Raw genomic sequence first — 16,872 nt, 5'->3', positions numbered from 1 at the left:
GCTTGAGCAGGGGGTTGGATTAGATGACCTCCAAGGCCCCTTCCAGCTCTATTCTGATTGATTGATTCCAATGATCCAGGGTTTCCTGCTTGAGCAGGGGGCTGGGCTAGATGACCTCCAAGGTCCCTTCCAGCTCTATTCTGATTGATTGATTGAAATGATCCAGGGTCTCCTGCTTGAGCAGGGGGTTGGGCTAGATGACCTCCAAGGCCCCTTCCAGCTCTGTTCTGATTGATTGATTCCAATGATCCAGGGTTTCCTGCTTGAGCAGGGGGTTGGGCTAGATGACCTCCAAGGCCCCTTCCAGCTCTATTCTGATTGATTGATTGAAATAATCCAGGGTCTCCTGCTTGAGCAGGGGGTTGGGCTAGATGACCTCCAAGGCCCCTTCCAGCTTTATTCTGATTGATTGATTGAAATAATCCAGGGTCTCCTGTTTGAGCAGGGGGTTGGGCTAGATGACCTCCAAGGCCCCTTCCAGCTCTATTCTGATTGATTGATTGAAATGATCCAGGGTCTCCTGTTTGAGCAGGGGGTTGGGCTAGATGACCTCCAAGGCCCCTTCCAGCTCTATTCTGATTGATTAATTGAAATAACCCAGGGTCTCCTGCTTGAGCAGGGGTTGGGCTAGAAGACAAATCAAGTCCATGGGGGGAAGCCGGATTCACTTAACAACCGGGTTCCTCATTTAAGAACCGCAGCGACTCGCTTAACAAACCGCGGCAAGCGAGAGCGTCCCAAAAAGCGGGGGGGGGCCCCCGAAAACAGCCTCGCTTCCCCGCCGCATCGCCGCTTTAAGAGGGCAGGTGGCTCCGTGGTGGGCGTGTCCCTCTCGCCCCGCCTCCCGCCGGCCCCGCCCTCCGCTATAAAAGCGCCCTCTCGCCCGGGCTGGGGCTCAGAGTGACGCCGCCGCCGCCGAGGAGAGAGCGAGGCTCTTTGCAAAGCGGAGCTCGCGGGCGCCCTCTAGGGTGAGTAGAGGGGAAGGGGCGGGAGGGGGGGGGAGGTGGAAGGGGTGGGGGCTCTGCGCATCTGCCGGGAGGGGGGGGTCCCGATGCCATGGGAGAATTGGGGCTGGGGGCTCCGCGGGGGGGGGCGAGCCAAGGTTGAAGCCCCCTCCCCATCTGCGATCCCCTGCGGCGGGGTGTTGGTGGGGTCGGGGGGGGGGGGGGGACGGACCCGACTCTTCCCAGGCGCGATTCTGCCCTTGCTCCGAATCCACCAGGCGGCTGCTGGTGGCGAGTGAATCAAGCCTTAGTCATCGTCTTGCAAGCGCGGCGGGGAGGCGACGGCGGTGCACCTGCAGCCCAGGTAGGGCGTTGCTAGGAGACCGCCCGGGGGCAGGGAGGTGAGCTCATGCAGCTCAGCCGCCTCTCTCTCTCTCTCTTTTTTCTCCCTGCCCCCCGCCGCCCCCAACCTCCTGTCCTTCTCCCTCCCCCCCCCCGGGGTGGGGGGCTGCCAGGAAGACCCTCCTCGTGGCCCTCCTTCCCAACTCATGCTGCCAGCTGCAGTACGCCAGGCTTAAAAGTGGCCAAGGTTGGAGACCCCTGCCCTAGACCGTTTCAATCAATCAATCAGAATAAGAGCTGGAAGGGACCTTGGGGGTCTTCTAGCTCAACCCCCTGCTCAAGCAGGAGACCCTAGACCAGGGGCCCCCAATCTTGGCCACTTTAAGCCTGACGGACTTCAACTTAAGTTAAAGTCCGCCAGGCTTAAAGTGGCCAAGGTTGGAGACCCCTGCCCTAGACCGTTTCAATCAATCAATCAAAATAGAGCTGGAAGGGACCTTGGAGATCTTCTAGTCCAACCCCTCTGCTCAAGCAGGAGACCCTACCTAGACCCATTTCAGACAGGTGGCCGTCTGGTGGCAAGCCGTTCCGCTGGCGAATTGCCCTTCACCAAGACCAATCCCTTGTGCGTTCAATCACACTTGGCCAATAAAAAAAAACATTCTATTTTATTCAGAAGTTTATTCACCCCAAAGGGGTGGGGAATGGGCTCAGCTTGCAGATCTAAGGGGTTCCCCCTCCCCAAAGGGGAAGAGGCGGGGCGGGGGGGGGGGATGTATTTCACCTGCCTTTCAAAGCCCACCTGGTAGGCAGGATGGGAAGCCATGGATGGGAAGCTCATGAAGGAGAGAAGCAACCTGGAATGCAGGAGGAACTTCTGAATAAAATAGAATGTTTTTGTTTTTTTATTGGCCAAGTGTGATTGGACGCACAAGGGATTTGTCTTGGTGAAGGGCGATTCACCAGTGGAACGGCTTGCCACCAGACGGCCACCTGTCTGAAATGGGTCTAGGTAGGGTCTCCTGCTTGAGCAGGGGGGTTGGACTAGAAGATCTCCAAGGTCCCTTCCAGCTCTATTCTGATTGATTGATTGAAACGGTCTAGGGCAGGGGTCTCCAACCTTGGCCACTTTAAGCCTGACGGACTTCAACTTAAGTTAAAGTCCACCAGGCTTAAAGTGGCCAAGGTTGGAGACCCCTGCCCTAGACCGTTTCAATCAATCAATCAGAATAAGAGCTGGAAGGGACCTTGGAGATCTTCTAGTCCAACCCCTCTGCTCAAGCAGGAGACCCTACCTAGACCCATTTCAGACAGGTGGCCGTCTGGTGGCAAGCCGTTCCGCTGGTGAATTGCCCTTCACCAAGACAAATCCCTTCTGTGTCCAATCACACTTGGCCAATAAAAAAACAAAAACATTCTATTTTATTCAGAAGTTTATTCACCCCAAAGGGGTGGGGAATGGGCTCAGCTTGCAAATCTAAGGGGCTCCCCCTCCCCAAAGGAGAAGAGGCGGAGCGGGGGGGGGATGTAGTTCACCTGCCTTTCCAAAGCCCACCTGGTAGGCAGGACGGGAAGCCATGGATGGGAAGCTCATGAAGGAGAGAAGCAACCTGGAATGCAGGAGGAACTTCTGAATAAAATAGAATGTTTTTTTTTTATTGGCCAATTGGACACACAAGGGATTTGTCTTGGTGAAGGGCGATTCACCAGCGGAACGGCTTGCCACCAGACGGCCACCTGTCTGAAACCGTCTAGGTAGGGTCTCCTGCTTGAGCAGGGGGGTTGGACTAGAAGATCACCAAGGTCCTTTCCAGCTCTATTCTGATTGATTGATTGAAACGGTCTAGGGCAGGGGTCTCCAACCTTGGCCACTTTAAGCCTGGCGGACTTTAACTCCCAGAATCCCCCAGCCAGCAAAGCTGGCTGGGGAATTCTGGGAGTTGAAGTCCGTCAGGCTTAAAGTGGCCAAGGTTGGAGACCCCTGGTCTAGGGTCTCCTGCTTGAGCAGGGGGGTTGAGCTAGAAGACCCCCAAGGTCCCTTCCAGCTCTATTCTGATTGATTGATTGATGTGTAGGATCTCCTGCCTGAGCCAGGGGGTTGGACTGGAGGACCTCCAAGGTCCCTTCCAGCTCTTTCATTCTATAACCCCAAATATCAATTCACCAGTTTGCCTCCAGAAGTTGTGGGTGCTGCTCCATCGCTGGAGAGGTTTTAAAAGAAAAGATTGGACGGCGATTTCTCCGGAACGGTGTAGCAGGGTCTCCTGCCTGAGCCAGGGGGTTGGGCTAGATGACCTCCAAGGACCCTTCCAGCTCTTATGATTCTGTTCTAATCAATGGAACGGCTTCCCTCTAGTAGCTTAAAAACTGGAGGTTTTTAAGAAGAGATTGGACTACCATTTGTCTGAAATGCCATAGGGTCTCCTGCTTGAGCAGGGGGCTGGACTAGAAGACCTCAGAGGCCCCTTCCAGCTCCGTTATTCTGTTATCCTTTCTGCTGCAAGAGCTGAAGGACCAGCTGTCCCAACCTCCCCCCCCACACACACACCCGCCCTTCCCCGAGCGTTGCCCGAGCCAACAATGATTGTGCCATTTGTGTGACATGGTGTGTGTTAGAAATGTTGGTGCCAGTCTCTCGCCTGCGGCCATTGCAAATGCTTCCATCAGATACCTGGTGCTTGCTTTGAGGCATCCCGTCCCCCCCACTTTCTTAAAAGAAGATCACACTATGGGTTACGGGCAGTGCCGGTCTAGGGCAGAGCAGGCGTCATATCTTTTAACAGGAACAGAGTTGGAAGGGACCTTGGAGGTCATCTAGCCCAACCCCCTGCTCGCGCAGCTGATCCCTACTAGGGATTTGAAACCGCTGAATTGCCGGCCTTTCTGATCGGCAAGTTCGGCTTCTTAGCCACTGAGCCCCCATCGCCGCTCTGGGTCCCCGCACCCCCAGCTTTTTTGTGGCGCCTACCAAGGATTGCGTTTGTGCCGCCCAGAAGTTGTGGGCGGCTCCATCCCTGGAGGTTTTTAAGAAGAGATTTGTCTGGAAAAGGGCTAGGGTTTCCTACTTGAGCAGGGGGTTGAGATAGATGACCTCCAGGGTCCCTGCCAACTCGGCCATTCTGCAATTCTGTAATCCCAGAAACCAGTGGAATAATTTGCCTCCAGAATTTGTGGGTGGCTCCATCCCTGGAGGTTTTTAAGAAGAGACCGGACAGCCTTTTGTCCGGAATCGCCTTAAGGTTTCCTGCCTGGGCGACGGGGTTGGTCTAGAAGACCTCCGAGGTCCCTTCCAGCTCTATTCCGATGGATCGATTTCAAGAGCTTTTCCTTGCCACCGTTGTGAAGTGAATCCCTGCCGTTGGCTAAGTTAGGGTTAAGTCGCTTTGCTTTTCAGCGCCGTTGCAGCTTGGAACGGACGCTAAACGAACGGGTCGCAAGTCCAGGACGACGTGCGCGACGAAAATCCCACCCTACAGTTGCCGTTGCGTGCAGCCCGGCAACAAACCCCAGTGTCTTCCAACTGGGTTTGGTGGTTAGGTGCGAGTAGGGCTGTCCCTGAAACCTGCTTGTCCCTTCCTCCAGAGTTGCGTGCTGGTGTAGCTCCTCTCGGCTCTTCCCTGGCACCTTACAAAAGGATGTGGCGGAACTGCGTAATCTAAGCTTGCTGGTGGCTGTGGTTTGTTGATACTGCTATGTTAATTACCCGCTTTCTTCCGGTGAAACAGGAAGGGAGATAAAAAGACCAAAGGAGAGAAAAGCTAGCTCTTCTTGGAGAAATTGGGTCAGGGAATACTGCTAGCAATAAATAAACTCTGAATTCCTAGACTTTGCAAAACTTTAGTAAGGCCACGCTCGGAATGCTGCATCCAGTTTTGGTCCCCACATTACACACAAAGATGTTTTGGAAAAAATGCAGAGAAGAGAAAAACTAGGATGATTAAAGGACTAGAAAGCAAAACATACCAAGAACGCTTGCAGGATTTGGGTTTGCCCACCAGTCTAGAGAAAAGGAGGACACCGGGGGGGGGGGGAAGAGGGGGGGGGATATGTGATAGCATCGTCCAGTATTTGAGGGGCTGCCCCAAAGAAGAGGGGGTCAGTTTGTTTTCCAAAGCACCTGAAGCCCAGGCAAAGAATAATGGATGGGAAACCAACTAAAGAGAGAAGCAACCTGGAATTAAGGAGAAATTTCCTGGCGGTGAGGAGAATTAACCCGTGGAACAGCTTGCCACCGGAAGTTGTGTGTGCTCCAACACTGGAGGTTTTTAAGAAGAGACTGGACAGCCACCTGTCTGGAATGGTCTAAGTAGAATCTCCTACTTGGGAAGGGGGTTGGATTAGAAGACCCCCCAAGGTCCTTTCCAGCTCTATTTGGATGGATGGATGGATTGAAATAGTCGAGGGTCTCCTGCTTGAGCAGGGGGTTGGACTAGAAGACCTCCAAGGTCCCTCCCAGCTCTTTTCTGATTAGCCTCCCCCCCCACTCCCAACTCAAAAGGTTTCCGCTATTCTTTGGTCTTCCTCCAAAACCAGCTTTTGCTAAAAGTCTTTACTTCGAATGCTTCCGAATTAAAATGTTAGCTTGAAAACGGCCGACAACGACCCACAATTTTGTGTAATCCGTCAATGGATGTTTTTGCCCTTCTGGGAGCAACGTCATTTACCCCCAAAGGACTTTGTGTGTGTATGTGTTAGAAGAGCGAAGAAAGGTTTTTTTCCCCCTGGGACCCGTGATAAGAAACCTCGTGGGGGGAGACGACACCTTTTGTTGTGTTGGGCAAGGACACGGTGTGTGTGTGTTAAGTTGTGGTTTGTGCAAGCTTGCGTTTGGTTTTTTGCTGCAGCTGAAGCAGGCAAGGGGGAGAAAAACCCAGGAATCCGTTCCAATTCGGGGCTACCAAGGCAACGTTTAACATTTGCGCAGCAACCTTCGGATACGCTGAATTTTTGCTTTGAGTGGTGAGCAGCGCATGCCGTGAGAATTTGGGGCGACGGAATCCCACGTGGCTGACCTAGGGACATATTTGTGCATGTGTGTGACTGTGTGTACCAACAAAGGAAGAATATTTGTTTGCTCAGGGTTGAAATTGAAGAGTCCTTGGTGCTTCTCCGAGCCTGGTGGTTTTCTTGCAGGCGTTTCATGACCCGACTAGGGAACATTATCAGTGCTAGAAGGGAGGTGGGGTTTGTGGAAGGAGGAAGAGGAGAAGAGAAAGGGAAGAAGGGAGGAAAAGGAAAGAGGAGGAGGGCTGTGGGGTCCTTGGTGCTCTCTGAGCTTGGGGGTTGTTGTTTTCTTGCAAACGTTTCATGACCCAACTAGATAACATCATCAGTGCTAGAGAAGGGAGGGAGGTTTCCTCTCTGTTCATCTAACTCTGAGCTTGGTTTTATTTATTTATTTATTCAAATTTTTTATACCGCCCTATCTCCCGAAGGACTCAGGGCGGTGTACAGCCAAATAAAAACATAAGAATAATACAAGTAAAAACAACAATTAAAAAACTTATTAATTGGGCCGAAATTAAAATATCACTAAAATAGTATAAAACCCCATTAAAACTCAAATTTAAAACTAAAAACCCTAGGCTAGCCCTGCGCAAATGAATAGATGTGCCTTAAGCTCTTTCTTGCAAATATTTCATGAACCCAGCAAGGTAGCATCTGTGATAGAAGGGAGTAGGATTTGCAGGGTTGGGGGAGGAAGAGGAGGAGGAGAGGAAGAGGAGGAAGAGAGGGGGATCTGTGGTGCTCTCTAATTTTGGTGGGTTTTCTTGCAGACCTTTCATGACCCAACTTGGTAACGCCATCAGTGCTTGAGAAGGAAGTAGAGTTTGCAAATAGAGGAGAAAGGAGATGGAGAACTGAGGGGCCCATGGCGCTCTCTGAGCTTGGTTGGTTGGACTAGAAGACCTCTGAGGTCCCTTCCAGCCCTGTTCTGACTGATTGAAATGGTCTAGGTAGGATCTCCTGCTTGAGCAGGGGGTTGGACTAGAAGACCTCAAAGGGTCCCTTCCGGCTCTCTTCTGATTGATTGATTGAAATGGTCTACATCTCCCACTTGAGCAGGGGGTTGGGCTAGAAGACCTCAAAGGGTCCCTTCCGGCTCTCTTCTGATCCCAATTCGTCCCTGACCCTTCACCAAATCTTATCTCCCTCCAGCTGAGCAGGCAGAAAGAGCGGCGGATGACTTGGTCATAACATCCTGTGATTATATAGTCTATTCATCCGGCTGTGAAATTCCAGTATTTTTACTTTGGAAGGGACACCTCTGACTCATCCACAATTTTATATCTCGTGGATGGCTGAAAACCCCAAAAAAACAACAAAAACAAAACCCACATATTTTTAGCATTTTACAACTCAGCGCAGTGGTGAAATGGGCTAGCATTTCTTAACTCGGATATGAAAATGGAACCATTTTTTTAAAAAAGTCTAAAAGGAGTTTTTGCAACTTTTGCCTATATATATATATATATATATATATATATATATATATATATATATATATATATATTTGGAGGTGTCTTGGCGACGTTTCGACGAAGTCTCATTCGTCATCTTCAGGCTTCAGCTTCGTGTTTCTGGGAATCACACATTGCTCCCAGAAGCACGAAGCTGAAGCCTGAAGATGACGAATGAGACTTCATCGAAACGTCGCCAAGACACCTCCAATTTTACGCGGGAGAAAACCCGAATAACCAAAGACATACATACATACATACATACATACATACATACATATATATATATGTAGGTCTTTGGTTATTCGGGTTTTCTCCTGCGTAAAATTGTATGTATATATATATTGAATCAGACTTAGAGATTGGGAAGGGCCACATGTTGTTCTTTCGGTCAAGCCTACCTCGCAGGGTTGTTGTATGGAACATAGATGGAGGGAAGATGAGCCACCTTGCCTTCAGTTGTAAAAATAAATAAATCCATGAAAAGGCAGGGTAAATTTATAATAAATATATAACGTGGCTTACCTCGAATTTAACGACCGCAATTCAGGCCCCAAATTTCTGCTGTTAAGCAAGACATTTAAGTGGGCTTTGCCCCGTTTTACGGCCTTTCTTGCTACAGTTGTTAAGTGAATCACTGCCGTTGTTAAGGGAGGAACACGGTTGGTAAGTGAATCCGGCTTCTCCCCTCGGCTTTTGCTAGTCAGAAGGTCGCAATAGCGGGTCACGTGACTTTGGGAGCCAACAACCGTCGTAAATCCAAGTCGGTGGCCAAACGCCTGAATTTCGATCACGCGACCACTGGGGACGGCTTCAACGGTCGTAAGTGTGAAAACAAAAACTGGTCAAAAGTCCCCCTTTTTTCCCCCCCCAGGTCCGTTGTAACTTTTGAACGGTCACTAAACGAACCGTTGTAAGTGGAGGACTACCTCTTGGGGGTTTCGCTTGTACCTTCCTTGAAAAATTTTTTGGCTGAATCGCATTCGGGTCACATCCGGGCCCCCCTTTGAAAAGCGGAAGGCGAGAATTTCCTTTCGCTGTTCAATGAAAAATGACGCCGAATGGTAAATGTTTTATTTTATTTTTTTATTTATTTTTTACCAGCAGTCTCAATTTGAGGGGGTTGGGATAGATGACCTCCAGGGTCCCTGCCAACTCAGTCATTCTGCAATTCTGTAATCCCAGAAACCAGTGGAATAATTTGCCTCCAGAATTTGTGGGTGGCTCCATCCCTGGAGGTTTTTAAGAAGAGACCGGGGGTCTCAATTTGAGGGGGTCCTCGGTGGTCTCTTGAGCTTGGTGGTTTTCTTTGCAGACGTCTCATGACCCAACTAGGCAACGCCATCAGTGCAGAGGTGGGAGGACGGATAATTTACCTAGTTAGGTTAATAAAAGAACGTCTGCAAGAAAATATGCTCAGAGGGCACCAAGGAGCCTCTGTGTGTGTGTGTGTGTTTGTGTGTGTGTGTGTGTAGGATTGTGGGTTGGTGGTTCTCAGACGTTTCATAACCCAACTAGGTAACATCATCAGTGCAAGAAGGAGGTGGGGTTTGAGGAGGAGGAGGAAGAGGAGAAGAGAAAGGGAAGAAGGGAGGAAAAGGAAAGAGGAGGAGGAAGAGGAGGAGAACTGTGGGGTCCTTGGTGCTCTCTGAGCTTGGGGGTTGTTGTTTTCTTGCAAATGTTTCATGACCCAGCTAGGTAACATCATCAGTGCTTGAAGGGGAGTGGGGTTTGCAGAGACGAGGAGGGGGAGGAAGAGGAGGACTGAGCTGGGTGCTTTCCTTGCAGACCCTTCCAATCACCCCATCTAGGTAATATTGTCCCTCCTCCGATTCTGATTTTTTTGGGGGGGGGGGATAACCTTCCGGAGAAAAAAAAACACCCCAAATCTCCCAGATCAGCCAACCTGTCGTGTACCAGCCCCGGATCTCCTTCAAAATTCCCCCCCCCTTTCCTCCGGAGAAGGTTGGTTGGTGGTGGGCGGTAGTGGCCCCTCCAGGGTGGGCTGCTTCGAGGCGCCAACCGTGCCTTCTCGCCCTGCCTTTTCTCTCGGGGCCCGGACGGGCACAGGCGGGCGAGCCTCAATTTTAAAAGCTGTCTGGTTAAACTACACTACACTACACTAAACTAAAAGTAAAGTAAAGTAAGTAGAGAAGAGAAGAGAAGAGAAAAGAAAAGAAGAAAAGAAAAGAAAAGAAAAGAAAAAAGAAAAGAAAAGAAAAGAAAAGTAATATAATTTCTGGCTTTTTAAGAAACGCTTGGCAGAGATCCGGATTTCCTGGGATCCCCAAATGTCTAATAATAATTATAATTATATTCTGGTTGGTGTAGGCAGTTGCCCAAGGAAGGAAGGAAGGAAGGAAGGAAGGGAGGGTACTGGCTGCCCGCCTTGCCCTCCTGCCCTTTGGTTGTGCTGAGTTTTCCCCCTCCAGGCTGTGCGGCGGAAACCTGTATTAACTTGGGAGTGGCTTCCGATGGGTGCCTTCTACTGCTCCCCCCCCCATCCTCCTCCTCCTCCTCTTCCTCCTCTCGCAGGCGTTGGAAAGGCGGAGGAAGTGATGTCAGGCAGTTGTTAAACCGGGATGAGCAGCCGGGCCAGGGCGGGTGACTCTGGCAGCGATGTGCCCCTCCCGCCTCTGGAGATTTACTCCTGATAGTTGGCGGCTGAGTAGGCAAAAAACTAGGTTACCGAAAGGGAGAGAGCAAAGGCTGGGAGGGTTTTTTTCCCCGGGGGTGGGGGGTGAGGGTCTTGTAAGCCCAGCCAAGGGAACTCTGAAAACCCCCCCCTCTCTTTCTCTGTCTCTCTTTGTGCAGAGTAGACACACACAAACACACACACACACACACACACACACACACACACACACACACACCATAATTGCTTGTAGTATGACAGGCCCAGGCAGGAGAGAATGGCTTTGCAAATTAGAGCAGTTTGGGTTGCTGTTGTATTTTTTTTTTGGAACAAAAAACGGCTCGTGGTTGTGTTGTGTTGTTGTGTTTGTGTGCTAGCAGCAATTGAAGCGAAAGGAATTTCGGGGGGGTCTCTTTTTGGACGGTGCAAGGGATCTTAAGTGGGCTTAGTAAGACAGCTGAGTGTTTGCCGGTCAGAATAGAGCTGGAAGGGACCTTGGAGGTCTTCTAGTCCAACCCATTGCTCAAGCAGGAAACCCTGGATCATATCAAATCAATCCAATCAATGAGAAGAGAGATGGAAGGGACCTTGGAGGTCTTCTAGTCCAACCCCCTGCTCAGGCAGGAGAACCTATACTACTCCAGATGGATGGTTGTGCGATCTCATCTTAAAAGCCCACGACTTCTGGTGGCAAGTCGTTCCACTGGTTATCCTCACTTCCAGGAAATTGCTCCTTAGTTCTAGGTTGCTCCTCTCCTTGTTTGGCTTCGTCTCGCCTGCCCTGCCCTGGGCCCATCGAGGGTAATGCTGGGGTGGGGGGGCTCCAGGTGCCCCTTCTCTCCAATCTTCCCCCGGCTGGGTGATTCAGCTCTGACCTGGGCATCCCTCCCCTCCCTTGCCAGGATATTGTCCTCCATCCCTTCATTAGGCCACAACTTCCTTTCGCTAATAACACACCTGGCAAGTTGTCATTATGCGCAGGGGGTGTTTCTGGAGACAGGAAGGGCGCTGCAACCAATTTCCTTTCCTAGCCCAGCTTTCTTCTCCCACACGCCAGCCAGCGGGGGAAATTTTGAGAAACTGAGGCCGGGAGGGAGCAGATAGGGTGGGGCGCAGAGAGGCCTTTTGTGATTTAGGGACAGGAGAAGGAAAGGAAGGGGAGGGAAAGGGTAGAAAGAGAGCAAGAAAGGAAAACAAAGAGAAAGAAAAGAAAGAACGAACAAAAAAGGGGAAAGACAAAGAGAGAAAGAAAGAGAAGGAAAAAGAGGGAGAAAAGGAAAGGAAAGGAAAAAGAGAGAGCGAGAGAAAATGAGAAAGAAGGAAAAAGACCGAAAGAGAGAGAGAGAGAAAGAAAAAGAGGGAAAAGAGAGAGAAAGAAAAGAAAGAGAAGGAAAGAGAGAGAAGGAAAGAAAAGGAGAGAAAGAGAAAGAAGGAAAAAGACGGAAAGAGAGAGAGAGAGAGAAAGAAAAAAAGAGGGGAAGGAAAGAAAGAAAGAGAGCGAGAGAGAAATAAAGAACGAAAGAAAAGGAGAGAAAGAAGGAAAGAGAGAAAGAGAAAGAAAGAAAAAGAGGGAAAGGAAAGAAAGAGAAAGAAAGAAAAACAAAAGGAAAGAGAGAAAGAAAGAAGGAAAGGACAGAAAGAAAGAAAGAAGGAAAAAGAAGGAAAGAGAGGAAAGATAAGGAAAGAGAAAAAGAAAGAAAGAAAAAGAGGGAAAGGAAAGAAAGAAAAAGAAAGAAAGAAAGAAAAAAAGAAAGAAAGAAAGAAAAGAGCTCAAAACATAGGAATAATTAGTCATTATGCTAATAATATCATTATTGCTTACTTGCATAATCCTCATTAAAACACTGGGTGGTCTCCTTTCCCCCCCCCCCGTGTTGCATTCTCCTTTTTCCGAGCGCTGCATTCTTGGCTTCCACAAAGGGAACCGGTGTTATGGAAAGCCATAAACTTCCTTTATGGAGAAGCCTGAAATATCCCGGTCGACTTAATGGACTTAACAACACCGTTCATTTAGGGGCCATTCGAAGTTACAACGGACTTGGGACCGTTTTTCACACTTACGACCGTTGCAGCATCTAGGGTCTGCTGCTTGAGCAGGGGGTTGGACTAGAAGACCTTCAAGGTCCCTTCCAGCCACAATCCTCTCGGCATCGTCCCTGGCTCCTTCCAAAGGAGCTACTCTCTAGGCCTGAAAATACGAGCCATCGCACGCCCCCCCCCCACTTCTCCTTTGACCCTGGGGTCATTCTTACGCTCCCCTCTTCCTTCTGTCTCAGGGTGCCCAGGTAGATGCTGAAGACCATGGACTCCTTCTGAAAGCCCGACGACGGAGGGGCCGAGCGTTGTCCAGCCCAGGCCATGTCCACTACAGGCATTGCCGCCCAGGAGGTCAACCTCTCCTTGAACCCTGGCTTTCTCCGTAATGGAAGCCTGGAGGCCTGTTGCCGCCGCCACAACAGCCAGCTTGCCAAGTGAGTGCTGGACAAAGAGGTGTGTATGTGTGGGGGGGGGAGACATGGACGACGCAGTGCGCTGGGCTCTTAGACACACCGTCGTGCGAGACCGTCCGTCGTTTCATTTATGAATGTGTTTCTCCCCCTCCCCTCCTTTCTCTTACAACCCAGCCCTTTCTTCCACGTGGACTCGGTAGCAATGGCTTGCAACCTGAATCCAGGACCGCATCCTCTGACCTCCGTCGGTAGGTACCTCGGAAATGGTCCCGTTTCTTATTTTATCCCACCGGAAGGATTTTGGGGTCCCCGTCGCGCGGAAGGCCTTGCGTTCCTCTTGTCTTAGCTTGTCCTCTAGCGCAGGGGTCTCCAAATTTTTTGGCTTTGCAGACGGGTTGGGGTGGGGGGCGGAGGGGATGGTTCCATGCAAGCCCACTGCTCGTGGGGAACATGCCCCTTCCCTTCCCCCCACAAACGGCCGGTCCACAAAACCCAAAAAATCAGGGAACTCTCCATAAAAGGCAAAGTTTCCTTTGTGGTGTTTCCAATTATCCAAAATCTATTATTTATCTCAAGATACCTTTCTTCCTAAAAGGGACTCAATGGCTCAGTGGCTAAGACACTGAGCTTGTCAATCAAAAGGTCGGCAGTTCAGTGGTTTGAATCCCTAGTGTCGCGTAATGGGGGTGAGCTCCCGTTCCTTGTCCCAGCTCCTGCCAACCTAGCAGTTCAAAAGCAGGTAAAAAAAAAATGCAAGTAGAAAAATAGGGACCACCTTTGATGGGAAGGGAACAGCGTTCCGTGCGCCTTTGGCGTTGAGTCACACCGGCCACATGACCACGGAGACGTCTTCGGACAGCGCTGGCTCTTCGGCTTTGAAACAGAGAGGAGCACCGCCCCCTAGAGTCGGGAACGACTAGCACATATATGCTAGTCGTTTACCTTTACCTTATTTATCCCAAGATAACTTTCCTCCTAGGCCAGGTCTCCTCTCCCGATCCAGACGGTGGTCCGAGCTTTGTCTTGAGAGCCAGCCCTTCTCTCCTTCGCCCTGCTGCTCCTTCCGCCTCCGAAGACCACCTCATTTCCAGCTTCGGTGGACTTTCTCTGACCATGAACCGGAACTCGGACGAGACGCCTTCTCAAGTCCCGGGGAAGAGCGGGCCACTCCTCTCCCTCCCCCTGTCTTCGGTGGAACGAAGCGCCCGTCCGCTGCCTCCTCTGCCCATCGCCGAAAACTTCCTGCATGATGAAGTGGACCGAGAAGTGGAGTTCCTGACCAGTTCAGATACCGACTTCTTGCTGGAGAACTGCGCGAGTCCCGGTTTTAAGCTTTTGGCTCAGGGTAGGCGAAGTTTCAGGGGCTGCGGCCAGATTAACTACGCCTACTTCGACACTCCCGCAGAGGTGAAGCCGCAACAAGCCAGCTGCCCAGGGACCGTCTGTCCACCCCCTCCACCGCCACAACAACAACCTCACCGCCGGCTCCGCCGTTCTCATTCCGGCCCCGCTGGCTCCTTCAACAAACCGTCAGTCAGGGTCTCCAGCCATCTCTGTCGTTCATCTCCCAGCTCGGACGATGACAAACCTGAGGTTCCCCCCAGGGTACCTCTGCCTCCCCGGCCCCTCAAACCCGATTATCGGAGGTGGTCGGCCGAAGTGACCTCCGGTGCGTACAGTGACGAGGACAAACCGCCCAAGGTGCCTCCGCGGGAACCTTTGCCCTGGAGCCATTCTCGGACGCCGAGTCCCAAAACGTTGCCGGCGTATCTCCACGGGGTCATGCCTCCAACACAGAGTTTTGCCCCGGATCCGAAGTACGTCAGCAGCAAAGCTCTCCAGAGGCAGAACAGCGAAGGTTCGGCTCACAAAGTACCCTGTATCCTCCCCATCATCGAAAATGGCAAAAAAGTCAGCTCCACTCACTACTACCTCTTGCCCGAGAGACCGCCTTACTTGGACAAATACGAGATGTTCTTCCGGGAGGCTGAAGAAGGCAGTTTGAGGCCGGAGGAGGGACGGCGCCAGGCGGGCCACGAAGCCGCCACGCTGGTCAAGGCTGACTTGGGAGGACTAGTCAAACGCAAACATTTGGCGTGCATGGTTTCTCCCTAGGGACCAGTGGTGACAGGACAGCGGTGAACGTTAAAAAGGTTTTGAATCCGAGAACAACGACTACTTCTCCAAGGACCCTGTGTAGAGACTTAGCTGCTCCTGGACGTAAAAGGGGAGGCGGAGACATCCGTGTGGAGCCTCCTGGATATACAGCAATTGTAGCTACGGCTCAACTGCCGACACCCAGGCAGGAGCAGACTTAGAAGGAGAGCAAGTTCCTACACAACTGCGGTTGGCCAGTTATTGAATATTCTAGAGCTGCGGTCTCCGACCTTGACGGTTTTACGAAACGGTGTGTGTTGGGAGGTGGAGGTGGGATGGCTCCGTGCGAGGGCGCGCACCTCCTTTTTGCGCGACCGCACACGCCACTCGCACAAATGGCGTTGCACGTGTACACTCGCCTGCCCGGTTCTGAACGGTCCACTGCTCGGTAGTGGGCTGCGACCCCCGGGTTGGGGACCCCCATTCTAGAATAATATATACCTATATGTAGAAACTCACCTACGTTAGAACGACCGAATTGTAGTCTTGCTAAGGAGAAAGCCCAGAAGAAAAAGCAAGTTCAGTATTTTTTTTTGCGGGTGTTAATAGACGTTTTTCCACTTTGGGGGGTGGGGTAGGTAGATAGACTTTTAAATTATTTCTGTCCCAGGATGTTTTTTCTTCTCTGTTCCTTTTTTTTTGGGGGGGGGGGGGAACACGGCCATGGGCAGAGTTGGCCACCCACCCACTTCCCTGTCCCTTGGCTTGGCCCTTCTTTGGTCTTGTTCCACGGGCTGCGTAGCCGTCTACATTTTGAAGCCCGGGAAAGATTGATTGGATTTCTTTAGATCCATGGGTCCCCAAACTTTCTAGCTTGGTGGTCTGGCCCTGTGGGGGGGTGAGGGTGCAGGGAGAGGAGATGCTTTAGGGCAGTGGTGGGTTTCTACCAGTTCGCCCTGGTTCGGCCAAACAGGTAGCGGCGGGAGGCTCTGCCCACCCACCCGGACGTCATCACAGATGCTCTGCGCATGCACAGAAGTGCCACCACGAATGAAGCGAGCGCACGCACACCCGCGCGCTCACAATTCCAAACCGGTAGCGAAGGTGAGTGAAACCCACTACTTGGTTTCGTGTCTCCATTTGGACCTTCGCGCCCGAGCGGAGCGCGCCCGCAGTTCGTGCAAGTGAACCTTCAGTGTGCGAACGCCCACCGCTCACGTGCAAGTAAAGCTACACACATGTGTAGAGTCGCTGGCCGCTGGTACGGCCCAGTTCCAAAAACGGGCCACGGCCCGGAAGTGGACCACAGCCCGGAGGGGGAAAGGTTGGGTTGGCTCTAGATCAACAGCTCGGTGTTTCTGCAGCTGCAGAGGGCTTTGTTGTGGTCCGTCAGCAGCCAATGGAGCCTTTGTGTGACCACACAACAACTAAAAAAAAAATGCATTCCGACTCAGCCACAATATTTGTTTGAAAAGGGGGACCAATTGTGTAGATACAGAGCCGGTCTTGGTTGTGGGTCACGAATCTTGGGAACGGAGCCTGCTTGGTCCCATTTTTGAATAATTTTCCCTCCACCTTCTCACACTCGACATGCACACTGGATAAATAAACAGGCGGCCAAAACGGGCTCCCGGACCAAGGTCTGTCCGTGGGAGGGTTTTTTTGGGGATTAACACAAACTCCCGTTGTTTACACTTCCCGATCCGCGAATATGGGAACATTTTCTCTCTCTCTTTTTTTCCCCTTTCCTGACATTTTAGGAAAGTCGACCGTTCTAATCCAAACGAAATGAAGGTTAAATCACAGAAACAATGCACTGAAAATAACTTAGATCTGGGGTGTACAGTTGCCGAGGGGGTTGTGTTCAGTTGTACACTGACAATATACGTTGTCACGTCTTGGATTTTAATAAAGTTATGACATACTTATTTATGGTAAAAGCG

General features: G+C 51.1%; 1 protein-coding gene across 2 annotated transcripts; it reads left to right on the top strand.

The window, feature by feature from the left end:
* Window positions 1-897: 897 nt before the first annotated feature.
* Window positions 898-16,857, top strand: ERRFI1 (ERBB receptor feedback inhibitor 1). 2 transcript variants are annotated; one of them, XM_058161302.1, is made up of 4 exons: window positions 898-968; window positions 12,659-12,853; window positions 13,007-13,080; window positions 13,812-16,857. In XM_058161302.1, the coding sequence occupies exons 2-4, from the start codon at window positions 12,741-12,743 to the stop codon at window positions 14,945-14,947; spliced, it is 1,323 nt and encodes a 440-aa protein (XP_058017285.1). In that variant the 5' UTR covers window positions 898-968; window positions 12,659-12,740; the 3' UTR covers window positions 14,948-16,857. The 2 variants fall into 2 exon arrangements, with proteins under 2 accessions (XP_058017285.1, XP_058017286.1); XM_058161303.1 differs by lacking the exon at window positions 898-968 and having other exon boundaries at window positions 12,668-12,872.
* Window positions 16,858-16,872: the final 15 nt, after the last annotated feature.

This window comes from Ahaetulla prasina, chromosome 18 (genome assembly GCF_028640845.1).
Source record: "Ahaetulla prasina isolate Xishuangbanna chromosome 18, ASM2864084v1, whole genome shotgun sequence".
Classification (NCBI taxonomy): domain Eukaryota; kingdom Metazoa; phylum Chordata; class Lepidosauria; order Squamata; family Colubridae; genus Ahaetulla; species Ahaetulla prasina.
Note: the sequence above shows the minus strand (reverse complement) of the source record. Positions and strands in the feature narration are given on the sequence as shown.